Source organism: Perognathus longimembris, chromosome 5 (genome assembly GCF_023159225.1).
Source record: "Perognathus longimembris pacificus isolate PPM17 chromosome 5, ASM2315922v1, whole genome shotgun sequence".
NCBI lineage: Eukaryota > Metazoa > Chordata > Mammalia > Rodentia > Heteromyidae > Perognathus > Perognathus longimembris.
Genome location: NC_063165.1, coordinates 22,936,578 through 22,956,681, shown reverse-complemented (window position 1 = coordinate 22,956,681; position 20,104 = coordinate 22,936,578). Strand labels below are relative to the sequence as shown.

General features: G+C 33.0%; 1 protein-coding gene across 1 annotated transcript in view; it reads left to right on the top strand.

The window, feature by feature from the left end:
• Gbe1 (1,4-alpha-glucan branching enzyme 1) overlaps positions 1 to 20,104 on the top strand; it is a 224,410-nt gene that overhangs the window by 157,177 nt on the left and 47,129 nt on the right. Inside the window, exons 10-12 of the mRNA XM_048346430.1 lie at positions 2,307 to 2,405; positions 4,992 to 5,102; positions 7,763 to 7,934. Coding sequence (XP_048202387.1) covers positions 2,307 to 2,405; positions 4,992 to 5,102; positions 7,763 to 7,934 — 382 coding nt within the window. The remainder of the gene's footprint in view (positions 1 to 2,306; positions 2,406 to 4,991; positions 5,103 to 7,762; positions 7,935 to 20,104) is intronic.

The following is a 20,104-nucleotide window of genomic DNA, read 5'->3' as shown; positions in this document are numbered from 1 at the left end:
GTTATTATGATTACCGAAAGTTCATGATTAACTGTCCCAAAGCTGCAGTGTAATGATATAATTTGGTATATGCATAATTGACAATTCCCATTTTGGTGATAAATGTGATAAATTAAGAAGTTTGCTAAATGCTTATGCTAATTTAAATTTAGATTTAAAATCCCTCTGGTTTACTGAGTTCTCTAACTAGGAATTACTAAAATTGAATTTAGCATGTAAAATTGTTCTATACAAAGTGTAGTTATGGGCATATAAAATGAGAAGGCTACTTTTATTAAAAGAAAAGTGTCAGGATTATGTTTATGTTTATTTTGTTGGCATTTAGTTCCTTGGAGTGAGTCTACTTCTGGTACTTATTATATTTTGTCTTTTTCTCTATCCATCATTTCTCAAACCTCAGATATACAACCGTTTATGATTTCTTTGTCTCTAGATGGAGAAAAGTTTTCTTATCTTCAGGCATCTTACCTTATAAATACCTTGTAAGAATAGAGCAGTGGCCATAAATTTCTGGAATAAGTATTTATTTAGAATAGGAAAGCAAGCAATCCTAAAACTACAATACAATCAAGGTGCCTCATAGTAATTATACATTTTATCTCGCTATATTCAATCCTATCATGTAAGTCTTGCTAATACACTGAATCTCTTTTATCATCAGAGTATATTTTAAACTTTATTTCCCCTTTTATAGCATTTTAATTTCTCTGTCAGATATCAAAAAATAATTAGATTGTCAATTATTTTTATTTCAATCCAAAGCAAGGAACGATATATGAAAACTTGCTGCAAACAGTTAATGACAACTAAAATCAGATGTGGGTTCTGAAGAAAAGAAGCAATTATTTAATACTTGAAAGTTAAAATTGTTACATTGATCTTTCCATTCATTTCAAGTAAAATAGTTTCATCATCTAGAGAGCCCTTATCTGATTATCAGTGTTTTCTACCAATGAAACTTTAGACTTTAGCTTACTTTATATTATCCAAGCTTAAATTTTGTTAAAAAGCAAAATGTGTCTTCAATTTATTCTACTTGAATTGAAAACTACTTCAATTTCAATACTTCACTTTCTGTCTAATGGGAATCTCTTCAAAATGTGGAATTGATCCTCACGAACTCTTTTTTTAAGAAAAGAAATAGTGTAATGAATAAGTAATGTGATTTTATATAAAATTCTACAGATTTAAATATGTGAATTTATGTATTATGAAGACTATAAATGTTAATTTTTTTGAATTATCATTCAGCATAATTATTTCATTAACTAAAATAGCGTAATTGAATTGTACCTTCAGGAATAGTTATAAATACCTTATAGAATTTCTAAGAAGTTAGGAATATATTTCATTCAAATCCATCATTTACATATGGTATGTAAGTAAATATCAACATTTTTATATACAAGTATACTTATTTTGGTGAATTTTATGGTTACCTTTCTTTCAAATTTTAAAAGACTGGTCACTAGCTCTACGGTTTCAAAAACTGCTTCAAATAATTCATATAATTTAATGTGATAGCTTGCCTAGGCTCAGATTTAGTACTCAAGCATATTTGCTCTTTATGTATCCATAGATTCTATTTCCTAAGAAAACATTTAGACATAATATACAATACATCACAATGTTTTCTCAAGAAATTTTATCTTCATCTTTAATATCCATTTCTTGTTATCCCTGGTGATATGGTCTCATCAGAATTTTGAAAAGGTATTTTTATAAATCCCAATTTTTTTTGCTTTAAAAACATCTATCTTTAAGGATGTGTACAAAAGTTACCATTTAACAAACTAGTTTATGAATACAATATATCTTGATCAGTGTCACCCCTTCTGACCTTTTCACCCACTCCTATGCTACTCCCTTCTCTCTCCTCAATTTTGAAGGACATACCTTGAATTCTTAATTGTATCCCCCCTTTTGTTTGTCCATCCCTTTCCTCTTGACCCCACTCCATCCCTTTGGGGTACCCAATTCCTGGCATTCTGTTTTACTTACGTTCTTCTTTGCCTTCCTAAGGAATTATACACTGTTTGAGTTCTCTCTTGAATTTATATTCTTTGAGTCATCCTATGAACCCACCATATTTTATCTAATATATTTATGTACACTTGGATACTACCCTACAATACTAAAAATCTTACATGGAAATATGAGATAACTTCTCACTTTGATCAATTATTTGACTAAAAGACCTTAGAAATGTGTCCCTATTTATTATTTTGATATATTGGCCTCAGCTTTACAATTGGGAACATATTTATTAAAACAAAGCAATGCTGATGCTTATGTATTTGTTTTAGGATGTATCAGGAATGCCAGCTTTGTGTTCTCCAATTTCCCAGGGAGGCGGTGGCTTTGATTATCGTTTAGCCATGGCAATTCCAGATAAATGGATTCAGGTAATATATCATGTAAATATTTGTTCTCATGGATACTGTATGTCTATTTTTCAATTTTTTTCATAGATTCAATAGTTCCTACTATTGTAGTTAGACCACTCTCTTGTATCAATATGTTTGTGCTTTTTTAATAATCTCTTTCTCAAAACTTATTAGAAATAATAAAAAGGCTGTATATTTTTTATGGTTCAGGGAAGGAAAAACATAGAGAATCTAATATTAACTCTACAAATGGAATTTTGCATTGCCATTGAAGTTGTATGAAACTTTAGATATCTGTACTTAAAAATTATTGAATTTTTACCTCAGAGCATTAATTCCTCTTTAACCTTATCCATTAGTTTAAAAGTCTCTTCTTAATTCACAATATGGGCTTTCCCTCAACATTTTTTATTTATCCATTCAGCATTTGAAAGTCTGTTGGCTATATACATCAGATATAAGGAAGGAATAATTAATTATACAAGGTATTTTATACATTATTTCTCAGTATAATATAATTTTGTTTTATTGGGGTGCTGGTACTCTCACTTGAACTTATGGTGACACACTCCTACTTGGCTATTTTGCTATGTGTAAGAAGTCAAATATATCCAGAACTAATCATACTACGCATGACCTGGTTTTGTAGTGGTGGAAGTATTTCAATTTGTGTGGCAAAAACAGAACCCTGCTATGAAAGATGCAGTTACTGCAGCCATCTCTTACTTTCTTTTCTTTACCCCAGGGAAGTTATACAGGACTGAGAGGTGATGTTAAACCTCTACCAACCCAGCTGATGCTCCTCTAGTAATAATGATTCTGTAAATATTAGCAAGTTCAAAACCAAGTATTTTATTTACAGTTCGGCTGAGATTTTTTTTAAAAAAAGCAGATAACTGATTGTTCTGTCTTTACTGTATCAAAAGTAGCTTTATATATATTACTTGAAAGAAATTTGTGTGGTTTTATTAGATTGTCTCATCGTGCTATAACATTTGTTCTCAGTCTTCCTTCTTGTCTTTCCAAAGCTGTTTTTCCTCATAATTGCCAAATCTCACTGTATAATCTCTTGCTGAAAAGTTTCCAATATTCTTTTAAGTAGATGCGAAGAACACCAACCTAATATTGTTCTCATATCATGTTTTAACTCTTTGTGGCTTTTTATTTCCCCCTCAAAAATCTTTATATTTAACCTAATAAACATTTTAATGCCTTGTATACTCAAGGTACTGTAGCAGTGCATTATACAATCCTGTGTTTAATGTATTAAAAATCCTGTGTTTAATGTATGACCATCCTATCTTAGATTAACAAATTATCTGAAGACAAATATCATCTTCTACTTCATATAATTGCTTAAAAATATATTCACAGCTTAATTGTCTATATATAAGTTGTATACTTAAAAATAATAACAGTATTCTCTGGAGATTTATCCATGCTGTTGTCATGTATCAACTGGTTATTCTGGCACCAAAATTGGCATTCATTTTTAGGCATAATTCCACAAGACATCTTAAATCTAGCATCTTAAGACATTACTAAATTACATTCTCACATTTTCTTCAAAGGACAAAGATTATTATGATCATCGATGTGTCCACTAACATTCAAGGTTTACACAGGAATGTAACTAGGAAGAAGCAAGAATGCTGGGCCATCTTAAAATTCTTCCCATCACACAATTCACTAGACAGTTTGAACAGAAAAGTGACCCAAACAGAAAGAGAATACTGAATAAAAGAGAGTATAGATGTAAGATATAACACTGAGAGGAACGTCAGCTTTTCTGCCATACTGAGATGGCATAGTGATTGGAAGAAATTGTACAAGAATTATTTGTGGTAGAATACAAACCAATTCAAGAAATAAAGCAATTCATGGGAGGAAAGTAGATCAGCAGTACAAGTACTGAGAAAGAGGGTTTTTTGAATAAGTGAATGACATTTTGTCAAGATCAGTAACATCATAGCAATCTTAGAGACTAGAACCGAGATTAAAGAAAACCAACTATGCCTAACGTATGAAACTGTAACCTCTCTGTACATCAGTTTGATAATAAAAATTTGAAAAAAAGAAAACAAACTAGAAATGTGATTTGTGTAGTCTACTAGGAAGATAATTACTTTTTCAATAATGAACCTTGAAACTCAGAAATAATTATTGTCTTCCTTATCATTAATGGAAAACACTGTACTTGTTAAAAATTTACTGAAATCAAAAAATCATAGCAAATGTATCTGTTGTTTGAGAAATGTACAGGAAGGTATATTGTATAACAATACTTTATTATGGATACTTATCAAGAGATATCAGTTATCACTTGGAAAAAGTTTTGCAAAGATATTAGAGTGTAATTTAAACCATCGGCTCAAAAGAAAAGCACGCATACAAACACACAAGATGTAGCACCTTCATTTATATGTTACTATAAAAGTTGTTATTTCAGTAACAGTTTAAACCACAAGATGATTGTATCCATAAACTATTACCTCCATGCAAGTCAAATGATTTGGACTGATTTGATAGAGGCTCTCAGGTTGATATTTAAAGAAAGAAAAATAATTGTTTGCTGAGAAGTGTATGTTTCTTTCTTATATCTAGTTACTTAAAGAATTTAAAGATGAAGATTGGAATATGGGCAACATAGTACACACGCTCACAAACAGACGCTATCTTGAAAAGTGCATTGCTTATGCAGAGAGTCATGACCAGGTAAAGGAATGTTTATAAATTACTTTTCTTTTATCTTAACATTTACCTTTTGTACATTGTTATTATTAATAACATCCAAATGAAGCTGTCCACTTATATTCTGGATGAAGTCATTTTCCAGTTTTGTTCTTCCCCCCTTTGGCTAAATTTCATGTATTTTAGTACTCAAAAATTTCCACTCATTTCAAATAGATGTACATCTTCCAGCCTTGTATTTTACCTGAGGATCTCCTTTTCTAAATCAACCACCTTAATCAGATCCACATTGTGTATGAAGCCATGCCAGGGAGGGGAAAACAACAACAACAACCACCACCACCACCACCACCACCACTTTGTCCAGTGTTGAATGTTCCCTTTGTAATTTAAACAAAAATTTGTTCACCTTCTTTTGTATCTCTAGGCTTGGCACTATACTGCTTTTAGCAGCAACTCAGTATTCATTCTAAACTGAAGAGGAGGAATTATCCCTTTACAGTTGTTTTCATTGTAATACACATAAATAATACATTTTTTTCTTTCTAGAGTTGTAAAGATACATTTTTTTTTGTGAAAGTGTCTATGTTAAATAGAAACGAAAATAGTACATTTTAGTACCATTACGCAGAAATGTGTCCCATAATAGATTGTGGTATTTCAGGATTTGCTCCATATTTATAGGAATATGCCAGTAGACCAGGGATTTCTACAACCCAAGAGCCAAATCTATTGATAGCTCATTTTTTCAGTCGGAATAAAGCATGCTCATATATATATTTCATATGAGAAGTTTGAGTAGTTGAGACAGAAAAATAGGCCTGCAATGTCTAAAATATTTTTACTTGTCCTTTTACAAAAGTAGACATGCTAAATTTTGCATCTTCCAAATTAGAGCAATACTTTCTTACCAATTTAAATGGATAGCATTAATGATCCATAAAGCTGATCAGCTAAATATATATAAAACAGAAACCAAAGTAGAAAAGAACAATATTAATTTAAAAAATTAAGTGTGGGACTTGGGAAAAGTAAAACATAGGAAACTTTCATCAAGTATGTAATATAGAGAAAATTAGAATCTATCATATCTTACGTATTTCTGTTATAAATTATTGAAATATATGGCATGTGCATTTTTCCAATATATATGTATTTAAGAATAAATTCATGAATTGAATAGACAATTTAAGATAAGCCTGGTAGATTTATCTTATGCCTTCATAACCACTCCGTAAAGAGATAAAAATGTAGCGGTAATTATTTTATACCTCAAAAATTCAAGCAATACAGCCTTGTATTGTTCGGAGTACACAAAATAATGCCAATTACCTATTTCTTTTAAGAAAGAATATACAATAGCTCTTCAGCTTAATAAAAATATAAATACACAAAGCAAACATTTATAAAATAGTATATGTAAAGAATAGATAAAATGTGTGTCATTGTAAAAATATTCATTTTATTTTAAAAACTTTCTGAATTCTTAATCTAAACAAATTTCTAAGACTGACAAATTTTAACAGTATTACAATGCAGTATTTTTAAGAGAGCAATTTAGTATGAAAATAAGCTTCCTCTGTGGACTTAGAAAAAGTGATCTAAATAATTTTTAAGAGAATCAGAATTTCTAGCCCAAAGAAATCATTCATACATTCAAACTATTGTAATGAATAGAAAGACAATCATTAGAATGAATGCTATCATTATCATAACACTGCTTTAAAAGGCAATTGAGGGCTGGGAATATGGCCTAGTGGCAAGAGTACTTGCCTCGTATACACGAAGCCCTGGGTCCGATTGCCCAGCACCATATACATAGAAAACGGCCAGAAGTGGTGCTGTGGCTCCAGTGGCAGAGGGCTAGCCTTGAGTAAAAAGAAGCCAGGGACAGTGCTCCGGTCATGAGTCCAAGGCCCAGGACTGGCAAAAAAAAAAAAAAAAAAAAAAAGGCAATTGAATTAAAATGTTTTAGTGGTATAATATGTTTACAAGTTAAAAGTGTTTTGAAATAGACAAAAATAATTGTAATGGCATACTGAAATTTCATTTCACTATATGTTATGTTTTTGTCTTGATAATGTGCACATTTGTTTTCAAAGCTTTTATATTTTTTTAAAAGCTTGATGAAAAAATTCATGATTATATATTGAATATGTTACACTCAAGAAACTAATTTTTTCTCAAATTGATATTTATTATCATGGTGAGCATATGACAGAATCACATGAGTATTTGGTATATTGTGATCTCATTTCTTCGAAATAATGGAATCATTTCTAAATAATTATCCATCCATCTACCTATCTACCTACCTACCTACCTAGCTATCTACACTCAACAAATTCTGAGTTTCTTACAATTTTTAACTTATACTCATCCATATAAAATGACTGTTTTAGGTAAATGGCAAATACAATAAATATGAAAAAATATGTGCTGTCAAACTGAATATAAAATATAATATAAAGTCAGTTTTAAAAACAAATGTGTCTCATTTGTTTTTGAGTGACATGTCTCATGTTTTGATTACCTTTAGCATTAAAAAAAAAACTTAGAAAATGCACAAAATTAATGATAATCCATACCTCTTCTTTATTGCTTTCCTTCTTTGGAAACTTGTAGTATTCTTTTATAAATTACAACTTTTCGGGACATATGGTCTTCATATTTTCATTCTGTAGGCACTGGTTGGTGATAAGACACTGGCCTTTTGGTTGATGGATGCTGAAATGTACACAAACATGAGTGTTCTAGCTCCATTTACACCAGTTATTGATCGGGGAATCCAGCTCCACAAGATGATCCGACTCATCACTCATGCTCTTGGTGGAGAAGGCTATCTCAATTTTATGGGTAAGTGTGACTGAAATAGATGTAATTTGGGTCCCAAATGTGTTAGATAGTTTGATTTGGCTTTTCAGCTTGAAAACAGAAAGACTAAAGCATATTTCTTTAACATGTTATCGAGTGTAAACTGCAAAATTAAACTGCAGTAAGATTGTGATGTGAAACACCACTCAGAATGCAAATACAAAAATGCAAATCTAGTAATGAAATTAATAATTACAAACATCTATTTTTCTGTAAAGTTGGAAAATGACAAATTTGTGATATCAAGTTTAATACTTTTTTCAAGTGTAATTCTGAGGCTATTCATAGGTATAGAAATGAGAGATCTTCTGCAGGTTTATTTGTTTCTAAATCTAGCATATTTAAAAAACTTTGAAATTCATAATCTCCTAATAGCTCAATTTATATTTCTAATAATATTTAATATTATTAAATAAGTTGTCATGCTTTACATATCTATTTTTCTATCTATCTATCTATCTATCTATCTATCTATCTATCTATCCACCTATCTACCTGCCTATCTGACTATCTATTTAACATTTTGTGATCATGCCACTCTCTTACCTACAGCCTTTAGTACCTACTCTGTTCTGTAGTGGAGCTATCAGGTTATCAGGAAAGGTTTCTACTAGATCTCCCCTTGGTTACTCTGCTCCTGCCCTGCAGTCCATGCACCAGTCCCCTTCTATCCTGTAACATTTGCTGTTCCACTAAATGGAATCTTCTCACCTTAACATGCACGCCTATGTCTAATCTTCAGACCTCATTTTTATAGTTTTATCTAAAACCTCACACTAGGCCAGTGATTCCTCACACATTGATGGAGCACTCTCTACTACCTACCTTGCATGGGATTTAACAAAATCACACTTGCAAAATTCTTACCTAAACATTTTCCTTGATAGAGCTAATATTTGTAATAATAAAGAAGGATAATATTCATTTTTAAATTTAATTTTATTGTCAAGGTGATGTATGGAGGGGTTACAGTTACATACATAAGTACATTTCTTGTCAAACTTGTGAACCCCTCCCTCATTTTCTTCACAATATCCATCTCCCTCAACCCCCCTCCCCCCAAACTGTACAGTTTATTGTCAACACATTGTCTTGTATTACTGTTGCATTGGTTTGCCCTTTATCCTTTGTTTCACCATTTTGATGTTCCCCTTACCTTCCCTAATTCAGAAAAACATATTCAATACTCAGGGTATCAAAATCAAATACAATGACAACAGGGGTAAACCATAGGGAGAAAATGAAAAAAAAAAAAAAAAACCACCAAGAAATAATTTCACATAGTACAGCTTTGAGTTCATTTGGGGCTTAGCATCTTCTTATATGATCACATGTGCATAATTATTGAGCTATTGTGATCATCTGCTAGGACTATCCTTGGTATATATTAATTATTACAAATGAGGGAAACCATGGACTCTGTTAGTTTGGGTCTGGCTTATTTCACTTAGTATGATTTTTACCAAGTTTTATTCATTTCCTTCTGAATGGGGCGATGCTATTCTTTCTGATGGAAGCATAGAATTCCATTGTGTGCATAACCACATTTTCTTGATCCATTCATCTACTGAGGGCATCTGAGTTGTTGGCTCTGGTAAGTAATGCTGCAGTGAACATAGTTGTGCTGGTAGCTTTAGTATGGACTTGTTTTTGATCCTTTGGGTAAATACCCAGAAATGGGATTCCTGGGTCATAGGAGAGCTCTATGTCTAGTATTTTGAGGAAGCTCCATAGTGCTTTTCAGAGTGCTTGAACAAATTACACACTCACCAACAGTGTAGTAGTATTCCCTTTTGGCCACATCCCTGCCATCATCTATTGTCACTATATTGCTTGCTAATGACCATTCTAACTGGGGTGAGGTGGAATCTCAGTGTCGTTTTGATTTGCATGCCTTTTATGGCCAGAGATGTTGAACATATCTTCATGTATTTATTGGCCATTCTTATTTCCTCTTCAGAGAAATCTTTCTTTATGTCTTTAGCCCCCTTATTAAGGGGGCAGTTATTTCTTTGAGGATTTGTTTTGGGGAGATTTAATTTTTTGAGTTCTAAGTATATTTTAGTATGAGGTCCTTGTCTGTTGTGTGGGCAGTAAAGATCTTCTCCACTCTGAGGACTTTTTGTTTATTTTGTAAGATACATCCTTTGCCATCCAATTCTATTTTGCTCTGCAGTCTCATGCAATCCCATTTGTTCAACCTTTCTTTTATTTGTTATGTTTCTGGGCCTTTATTAAGAAAGTTTTGGCTGGGCTGGGGATATGGCCTCGTGGCAAGAGTGCCTGCCTCATATACATGAGGCCCTGGGTTCGATTCCCCAGCACCACATATACAGAAAAGGGCCAGAAGTGGCGCTGTGGCTCAAGTGGCAGAGTGCTAGCCTTGAGCAAAAAGAAGCCAGGGACAGTGCTCAGGCCCAGAGTCCAAGCCCCAGGACTGGCCAAAAAATAAAAAATAAAAAAATAAAAAACACATTCTGAAAAAAAAAAAAAAAGAAAGAAAGAAAGTTTTGGCTGATGCCCAGGAGCCCTAGTGTTTCTCCTGTTTCTTTCTGCAATGTTCTGAGGGTCTCTGCTTTTACCTCGAGGTCTTTGATCCATTTGGAATTGCTTCTGGGTCAGGGTGATATAAAACGATCTAGCTTTTGTTTTTTATAGGTGTTTAGCCAGTTTTGTCAACAACATTTGTTGTAGAAGCTGTGCTTCTTCCATCCTACTTTTCAGCTTCCCTCATCAAAGATTAGGTGGCCATAGGTCTGTGAGTTCATTTCTGGGTCTTCAGTTCTATTTCATTGGTCCCAAGGCATGTTCTTGTGCCAATACCAAGCTGTTTTTATTATAATAGCTTTATAATAGAGTTTGAAGTTTGGTATCGATATTCCCCCAGCAATGTTCTTCCTGCTAAGGATTGTTTTTCCTATTCAGAATCTTCTGTTGTTCCAGATGAATTTTTATATTGCTTCCTCTATTTCACTAAAGAATGGTGTTGGTATATTGATGGGTATTTCATTGAATTTGTAGATAACCTTTGGGAGTATTGCCAGTTTCATGATGTTAATCCTCCTAATACAGGAGCATGGGAGGTTTTTCCACTTTCTTAGTTCTGCTTTAATTTCCTTTTTCATGGTTTTAAAGTTTTCCTCATAGAGGTTTTTCACTTCATAAGGTTATCCCTAAGTTTGTTTTTTGTTGTTATTGTTTTTGTTTTTGCAGCTATTGCAAAGGAGTTGCTTTCTTGATTTCAGCCTTGCTCTTTGCATTGTTGGCATACCGAAAAGCCATGATATTTGAGGATAAATTTTATATCTGATTACTTTGCCGAGGTTTTGTATCAGCTCAAGTAACTTGGAGTAGAATTTATGGGGTTCTATAGATATGGGATTATGTCAACTGCAAAGAGGGAGCGTTTTACTTAATTCCCTATCCCCTGTATATTTGCATCTTGCCTTATTGCTCTAGATATAAATTCTGATACTGTATTGAAGAGGAGTGGAGAGAGCTGACATTCTTTTCACATTCCTGATTTGAGAGGAAATGGCTGTACATTTTAGAGGAAGTAGCTGTATATTTGTCACACACAGCCTTTATTATATGGAAGAATGTTCCATGGATTCCTAGTTTCTCCAGAGCTTTCTTTATAAATGGGTGTTGGATCTTGCCAATTGCTTTTTTTTGCATCAATGGACATAATCATGTGGTTCTTGCCCTTGCATCTATTGATGTGGTGAATTACATTGACTTGCATATATTGAACCAGATTTGCATCCGTGTAATAAATCCTGTTGGATCATAGTTTATATTTTTTGATGAGTTGTTGAATTCTATAGGCCAGAATCTTTTCAGAAGTTTTACATCAATATTCACCAAAGAAACGGGTCTATAGTTCTCTTTCTTTGATGAGTCCATGTCTGGTTTTGGGATGAAGGTTATACTGGCTTCTTAAGTGAGTTTGATAGTGGACATTTCTTTCCATTTCACTGAAGAGTTTTATGAGTTTTAGTTTGAGTTCTGCTTTGAAGGCATTATAGAATTCAGCTGTGAATCCATCTGGTCATAGGCTTTTCTTGGGTGGGAGATCTGTTATTGCCATTTCTATTTCATTACTTGATATGGGTCTATTTAGTTGGTTTAAATCTTCTTGGTTTAGTTTGGGCATATCAATATTTGCCAGAAATTCTTCCATTTCTTCCAGATTCTCAAATTTGTTAGCACAAAGGTTTGAAAATCATTCCTTTATAGTATTCTGAATCTTGTTTTTTTCTGTTATGATGTTTTCATTCTCATGTCTTACTTTATTTAGGTGGCTGTGTACTCTTCTTTTGGGGGAGAGGGGTTAAGATTTCCTAAGGGTCTTTCAAGTTCATTAATTCTTTCAAAGACCCAACTCTTTGTTTTGTTGATTCTTTCTATGATTTTTGGACTCTAAATTATTTAATTCTGATTTAATTTTAATTATTTGTTTCCATCTACTGGATTGGGGTTTGGGTTATTGCCATTTTTCAAGGAGCTTAAAGTTCATCACTAACTTGTTGGTTTAAGATCTCCAATTTGTTGATATAAGCATTCAGACCTACAAATTTTCCTCTGAGTACTGATTTTGCCATGTTCCAGAGGAGCTGGACCTGGTATTTTATGTGCTTATTTTTATTAGGTACCATAAACATTTAAATTTCCATTGTGATCTCTTCAATGCCACACTAGTGATTCAACAATGTATTTGCCAGTCTCCATGAGTGACAGGATTTTCTATGGTGGCTTTTGGTGCTTAGCTCTAATTTTATTCCATTGTAGTCTGAGAGAATGCAGGGAATAATTTCAGTATTTCTGAATTTGCACAGATTTTCTTTGTGTCCTAAAATGTGATCTATTTTCAAGAGTGATCCACGTGCTACTGAGAATGTATATATTGGTGTTGCTGGGTGGAATAGTCTATAGACATCAGTTAAGTCTAATTGGTCTATGCAGTTGTTTAGTTCTCAGGTTCCTCTGTTGAGTTTTTGCCCAGTTCATCTATCCAGAGTTGACAGTGGTGCGTTAAAGTCACTAAACATCAGAAAACCAACAAGAACACGATTCTGGTGGAGAAACAGCCCCTGAACAGAAAACCTGGTAATTATAGCAAGAATTGACAAGGCACAGCACCTAAAGATAGATAAAGTGGCAAGAACTAACAAATACTTCTCAATCCTAACTCTCAATATTAATGGACTTAACTCTCCAATTAAATGACATAGACTGATGATTTGGATTAAAAAGCAAGATCCATCTTTCTGCTGTCTTCAAGAGACACATCTTCCCCAGAAAAGCAAACTTATTCTGAAAGTGAGAAATCTGTCAAGCAAATGCCCCCCCATAAACAGGCTGGAGTTGCAATTCTAATATTAGATAAAATAGACTTCAATTAAGATAATATTCATCTTACTCAGTATTTCATATCTCCAAGTACTAAGAAAGTTTTTAATATGTATCTGGGTTCTCACATTTTTATAGAAATATATAGAGTGATAGATATAGATATATATGTATATATCCGTGTTTGCACATATATGCATATATACTTTTATTTGTAGCCTATTGTTTGATTTCAAGAAAGTTGCTTTATTTTATTACTTTTACTTCATCTTCTTGAGTTTTATCATGTCCAATTCAAAATTTATACGCAGAATATCTGAATCACTTTTAATATTTCAGTATTTTACTTGTTCAAAAAACCTTTAAACTAACATAGGAATTATTCTTGTAAGAAAAGCTTTCCTTTCTTGGTTGTCATTTTGTTCTTCATTTAGAGAGTTACAGCATTATGGAAAAGTACTCTTTAAATGAATATACCTTAATTTGATTTGAAATTTTAATACACTCTGGATATATCTCAAAACATAAATGATTAAAATTTCTCATTAAAAAACCCTGTACCTAGCAAAGTTAAATCAACAAATGCAGCAAGATTTCACTGCTGAAAAACTGAAAGCTAATGTTTTTGTCATAAAACACATATTACCTGCGATATTGAATATTACTACAAAAATTTTATACCAAAATAAATCTGGAATCAATAAATTTATTAATTAGTTTGCTCACTCATTTATCCATTCAGTCATGTTAAATGTAATCATTAACTCCTATTTCAGTATCTTCCTTCTTCAATGAAGAATAGTTTTTTAAAGGAAGAAATAAATACAAATGCATGCAAAAATGTATATACATAATTACCTCCAATTTAAATTATTTAAAAAGTTAAATATACAAAATTATGTCTTTCTCCCACCCCATCTTTTCTTTCTTGTTTGTGCTAGTTTAAAAGTAATATATTACATTTCCGCTTCATGAACATGAGTTATTTTGACCTTCAAATTGTAATTCCTACTTATAAAATTGTCATCTGTATGTCTTACGTAGAGAATTGTGGAAGATAAAAATGGAAAGTTGTTCTTATTTTCTGGCACATGTAGATAAGTTAACAATAGAATTACCTTTATGGGTTTTTTTTTTTTTTTTTTTTTTGGGCCAGTCCTGGGCCTTGGACTCAGGACCTGAGCACTGTCCCTGGCTTCTTCCCGCTCAAGGCTAGCATTCTGCCACTTGAGCCACAGCGCCGCTTCTGGCCGTTTTCTGTATATGTGGTGCTGGGGAATCGAACCTAGGGCCTCGTGTATCCGAGGCAGGCACTCTTGCCACTAGGCTATATCCCCAGCCCCTATGGGTTTTTTTTTAATATGCTTTAAAAACTTACACATTTTCTCATTGTAACTGAAATCATAGAGTTTACAATCCGTGTTGATTAAATTCAGACTTTATATTTCAAAGCCATCACTTATGAACACTGTATGGGGCAAATGTTTTGCATCTTTACTACCTGATAGTCATCTTTTTGTCTTCTCTTTTTGCTTATTTGAGACTGCTGTGCACCTGACATTTATAGGATCTTGCTGATAATTTTGGAAGAAGTTCCTGTGGAAATCAGTGGTCTAGTTAGAAGCTCTGATTCCTCTCCTCATCAGCATTTTTTTGAACAAACAGACCAAATTCTCCAGATGACAGATTTCATTGTAAAATAACACTAAATTATGTATTGTTAAAATTTCTTTCGGTTGAATACTTAATTGCACAGGTTAATTAGAATTTACCTTTGCAAGATAAGCCTTTAAGTCATACATTCCATCTGAATTTTTTTGTTAATGAAACAGGTAAGTAACCAAACAAAATAAACTTTATTTTTATATGAACTAGAATTCTGATAATATTTCTACTTTGACCTTTGCTTAGATATATATAGAAGTATCACATTTTCTTCCTTTTACTTCGTGGAGCTATGACTATGGATGACTATCACTATTTGTCTTCTTTAACACTTCTTCACAATAGAGTACATTTCCCAAGTGTCCTTGAAATTTAATGAGGCACCATTATTAATTTTTTTCATAGTATGCTCATGATATGATAGCTGTTCGCATATGCCTTTAAGTAACGGGAAGTGATTACTTTTTCTACCAAACCATTTCCTTAGTGTATGCCATATTATAGCTATAACAGAATAAGTAAAGTGTACTATGTGGCTTTTATATATTTCTATTACTATTATTTTTAAAACCAAAGTGTAATTCAACTTCCAACTACTTATAGTTAAATCCGTTAAAAAACAATTGCCCATTAATTACACTTAGTAGTACTCATGCTGGTATAAGTGTAGTGAAGTCATGTAACAATTTAGTCTCCAGATATACCTTGGAAATTTAATAAAAGAATCTCAATGTAATCATGATTCATTAAATTGCTATGACTGGAGAATTAAGCCAATCTCAAATACAGATCTTTCCTGATCCTAAGGAATGATGATTTAATAATATCCAATATTCATTTTCAGATTTTTCTCCCATATTCTAAAATGTGTATGCTTGGTTTCTGTGTCAAGTATCTCCTAGCTGAATGTGAATATTCTCTTAATTTATATAGGGGCACATATATAAACGTCTCCATATGTATCAATATATATTCACATATATTCATGTGCACACATTCATTTACCTACATAATAATACAAATGTCAGTGTAGTGGTTTTCTGTCTCGTTAGCCAACATTTGAAGAACAAGGCAGAGGCCTGTCTACTGTATGTGTGTGAGTTCCATTAAAGAATCAGAAAGGAAAAAAGGAAGGAAAGAAAGGTGGAAGGAGAAAGAAAAAGAGAAAGGACAGAAGAGGGAGGAAGGAATAAGGACATCTTACACAGTCACATAAAAGATTGACGCCTGAGGAACGTACAAGCCAGAAGGTCAAGGCCTTTCTGGTCAAAATAGCAATAGCTGATCAAAGTAAATTGTGAAAAGTCCACTGGGTGCAGTGGCTCACACCTATAATTTTAACTACTTTGGGGTCAGAGACAGTGGAATAGAAGTTCTAAGACAGACTTGATATAAAAGTATACAAGATTTTACCCCAGACATTGACTGTGTGTTGTTGCATGCTTTTATTCTCAGTGACATGGGGAAGCACAAGTAGGATCACAACCCAGGCAGACCTGGACATAAAATAAAACACTACCAATAAAATAACCAGCATACACAGGTGCTGGAGGCATAGCACAAGTGCTAGATTGTTTGTCTGGCAAACAAAAGACCTTAAGCATAATCTCCACTACTACCCCTTAGAATTCATGAAACATTTAGGAACTTTTAGAATTTTTGCTTTTATTCACTCATTTACTACTTCAGCTAGATTTTACATGTATATTCTATGACTCTATGACAAAAAAATATTTCAAATAAGATTCTAAATACTTGAAATTCAAGCTCAACTGGAAAAATGGACTCCTAGCTCCAAGAGACTAATTTTGGTTACAGACTGCAAACTTAAAATGGAAAGTAAATACTAAATAAAGAAGTAAATATAGGCATCTTATTTGAAAACCCTAAAACATCAGTTAAAACAGAAAAGTAAAAATAGTAATAATGTAGATATTTTTACACATTGCAGATATGACTCTAAAATAGTTTTAAGAATGTTCAATGACAGGAGTAAAAAAATATATTTGAGACATTTGAGGAAATGAATGATAGATGTACTTAGGACAGAATACTTGTAGAATATTGGGCAAGAAATATGTGGTTGGAAATGTAGTTAAAAGTTAAATAATAAAGTATACTAGAGGTAGACATAACATTACAATTTTATGGAGAAATGAAAGAGGATCCAGTGACTTAAAGTTCCTATTTGTTTTCTGATAATACTAATCACTGGTATGTTTCTGAGTTAAAGAAACACTAACACTTAGAGAGCACGTAGAATTACAGGTCAGACATGAAAGATTAACATTTGTATTAAAAGGGACTTCTCTGCATGGGGGAAAAGAGAAAAACAAATATAGTTGCATTTACTTGTTACTAAAGTTCTGCAAAGGTAATGTTCAAGTTGATAAGTCCGTGAGGTACTTTGAAGGTAAAATGAAAAGAAAATAGAAGGTATAAAACACACATTTTCAGTTGTGAAAACCCTGGACAACCAAGGTATTATATGTTGCTGATGGTGCATGCCCACTTGGTATCTATATCCAAACTAAAACCAAATCAGCCTCTTGGTTGCCTGCCTTCTCTAAAGGGCCAAAAATAATGGAGGCTTGGAGTTTTGTTAGGCACATATCAAAATGAAGGGAGGGTGTAACTATACTAGAAAATAATTGACACAGTAAATAGGCAATACATCATTAGTTCTCAGTTATCCTTACATTGAAGCACAATGATTGTTACAAAAATGCTGAGATCTGTGTCTCATCCTTCAGTATTCAATTTTGTTGCATTTTGCAGTTATCGAGGAACTGCAAAAGAATTTTCAAGGATTTACGGGTGATTTTTACTAGTATGCAAGTAAAGAGAGAATGTTAAGACTGTGTATTTGATATATGGAAGTCTTCTTGTTGAAAAACTCCTAGATGGCACAGCAGAAGGATTTGGGAGGATGGAAAACGAGATGTGCAGTTAGGACAAATTACAGTTTGCTACCAGTTCAAATCATAGTGAATGGATAAAGAGATTCGATTTGGATTCAAAACGTAATGAACAAGGCAAAGTGGAAGAGTTTACTTCTAGACATCATTCAGAAAGTTTCTAAAGAATTTTTGTCTGTACATGAAAAGCAGTTCAGACACCTTTGCAATTTTTCTTACATTGTGTATAAAAGATTTGGATATATATCTCTCTACAAATGTAAAAATAGCTTTCTATACTAACAAATCATGTTGACAGGGAAACAACTTTTTTCTTATAAAGTGGGTCACTCTGGTATGTATACATATGTTTCTACTGCTTTCTTGTTTAGGAATTTCATTATCATGATGTTATTCTAGCTTCTGTAATGAGCAATACCTGTGGAGAAAAAGGTACAATTACAAACTGGCAATTTTCTCTCTCAGCAGTATTATGAAATTTCCATTACTAAATTTGAGGATTTTCTCAATATGATTATATTGTATTTTGACATTTGGAAATTCTATGGGACATTGTTTAATGAGTATGTTATATTCTCTACAGAGCCACGGGAAAGCTAGATGGATTTTGTCCTAAGTGTCAGTCTGAATTTATTGATAGCCACATTAGAGTTCAGTGTAAAATGTGTGATCTCACTTCAAATCTTCCATCTGTGATTGTTTAGTGTCAAACCTGTAAATTCTTATTCTTTTTTTTCCTGATAGATAGGAATACAATAAAAATTTAAATGTCTCCCTGCTAAGTGCTGGAATTGAAGCAGTTATAGGAAGAGAAAATACACTCTCCTGAACAGTAGGAGTGCTAATTTTTTTTAGCATATTCTCTTAGCTTGTTGAAGCAAGTTTACTGAATGTAACACCACTCCTAGAAGTCTATAAAATTGAGCTGTGAAAAACTGCAAAATTCTCAGTGTGAGCAATTGTAAATGACTTGAAGCTCTATTAAAATGCTCAGAGACATAAATAGCATACATTCTAAATAGCAGAGCCCTAAAAGTAAAGGGCCTGATTTGATTCACAGCACACTGATAACCAATTTGGGCTGGCCTTTAATGAGAACCTACCATGACTGTGACATTATACTGGGAAAAAAGAAGTACCACAATTACCCAGGGAACTTTAAATACTGATGGTTGAGATCATCCAACCATTTGAGCTAGAATTGCTGAGTGCAAGGCTCTGGCCTTACATGTTTTAAAAACTAAGTGACCACCTGACAAAGGAAGGACAAGCATAAAGGTTGGGCCAGAAACCACCCTTCGTAGAATGACTGGGGGACACTGAGGTTTTAAATTGATCCTTGAGACAGAAAAAATAATTTGTCGCCATTTTAATACTTCATGCCTCTCCGAAATCCCACAGCATATGAGCAAGTAGTACTACATCTATAGGAGTAAAATTTCAAGCTACTAGAGGATGGGTATCCAAAAGACTTTGTTTCCTATTCTTTCTGGCACTGTTAATCAGTTTATTCTGTGGTGCTTTAACAGTTAACCTGAAATTCAGGAAATTGTGGACCATAGGGATTTATTTCTTACATTTCTAGAGGCTGAGAAATCCAAGGTCAGGTGACCTGCATGTGACCAGGCCCCTCACAGTGCATGATCCCATGGTGAGAGATGGAAGGGAAAGTGAGAGTTCATCGAGGGTCAAGGGAAGGAGGGCAAACTCATCCTTTTATCAGGAATCCAGTTCTGAGATAATGGCATTAACCTAATCACCTCATAAAGGTCCTACTTTTCAATATTATTGAATTGGGGGATTAAGTTTCCAACCCTTGAACCTGGGAACACATTTTAACCATCATTGTATTGATGAGTTCTTATTCTTTGGAAAATATTTCTCAGTTAGTTAAAAGATACATTTTACTATTTTGAAAATTAAAAGAAAAAAATTCCAAGGACCATCAACTTGGTTCCAAATTAATTCTTCTGTTCTCTTTGCTTCTTTTCTTCTTTCCTTGCTGATATATGCTGCCCCTGCCTAAATGAGGGCAAGGATTGCCTGAGCCAATATAACTTCAAAGATCAGGCAGCTTATGATAAAGAGCTGATACTTTTAAATTCCATTTTTACTTTTTATGGACACCCATCACTAAAAGACAAGGAAATCTATTCATTAAAAAAAATGGTTGACTTTTAAGTTTTGGGGTTTAAAATCTCTATGTTGTTATTATAT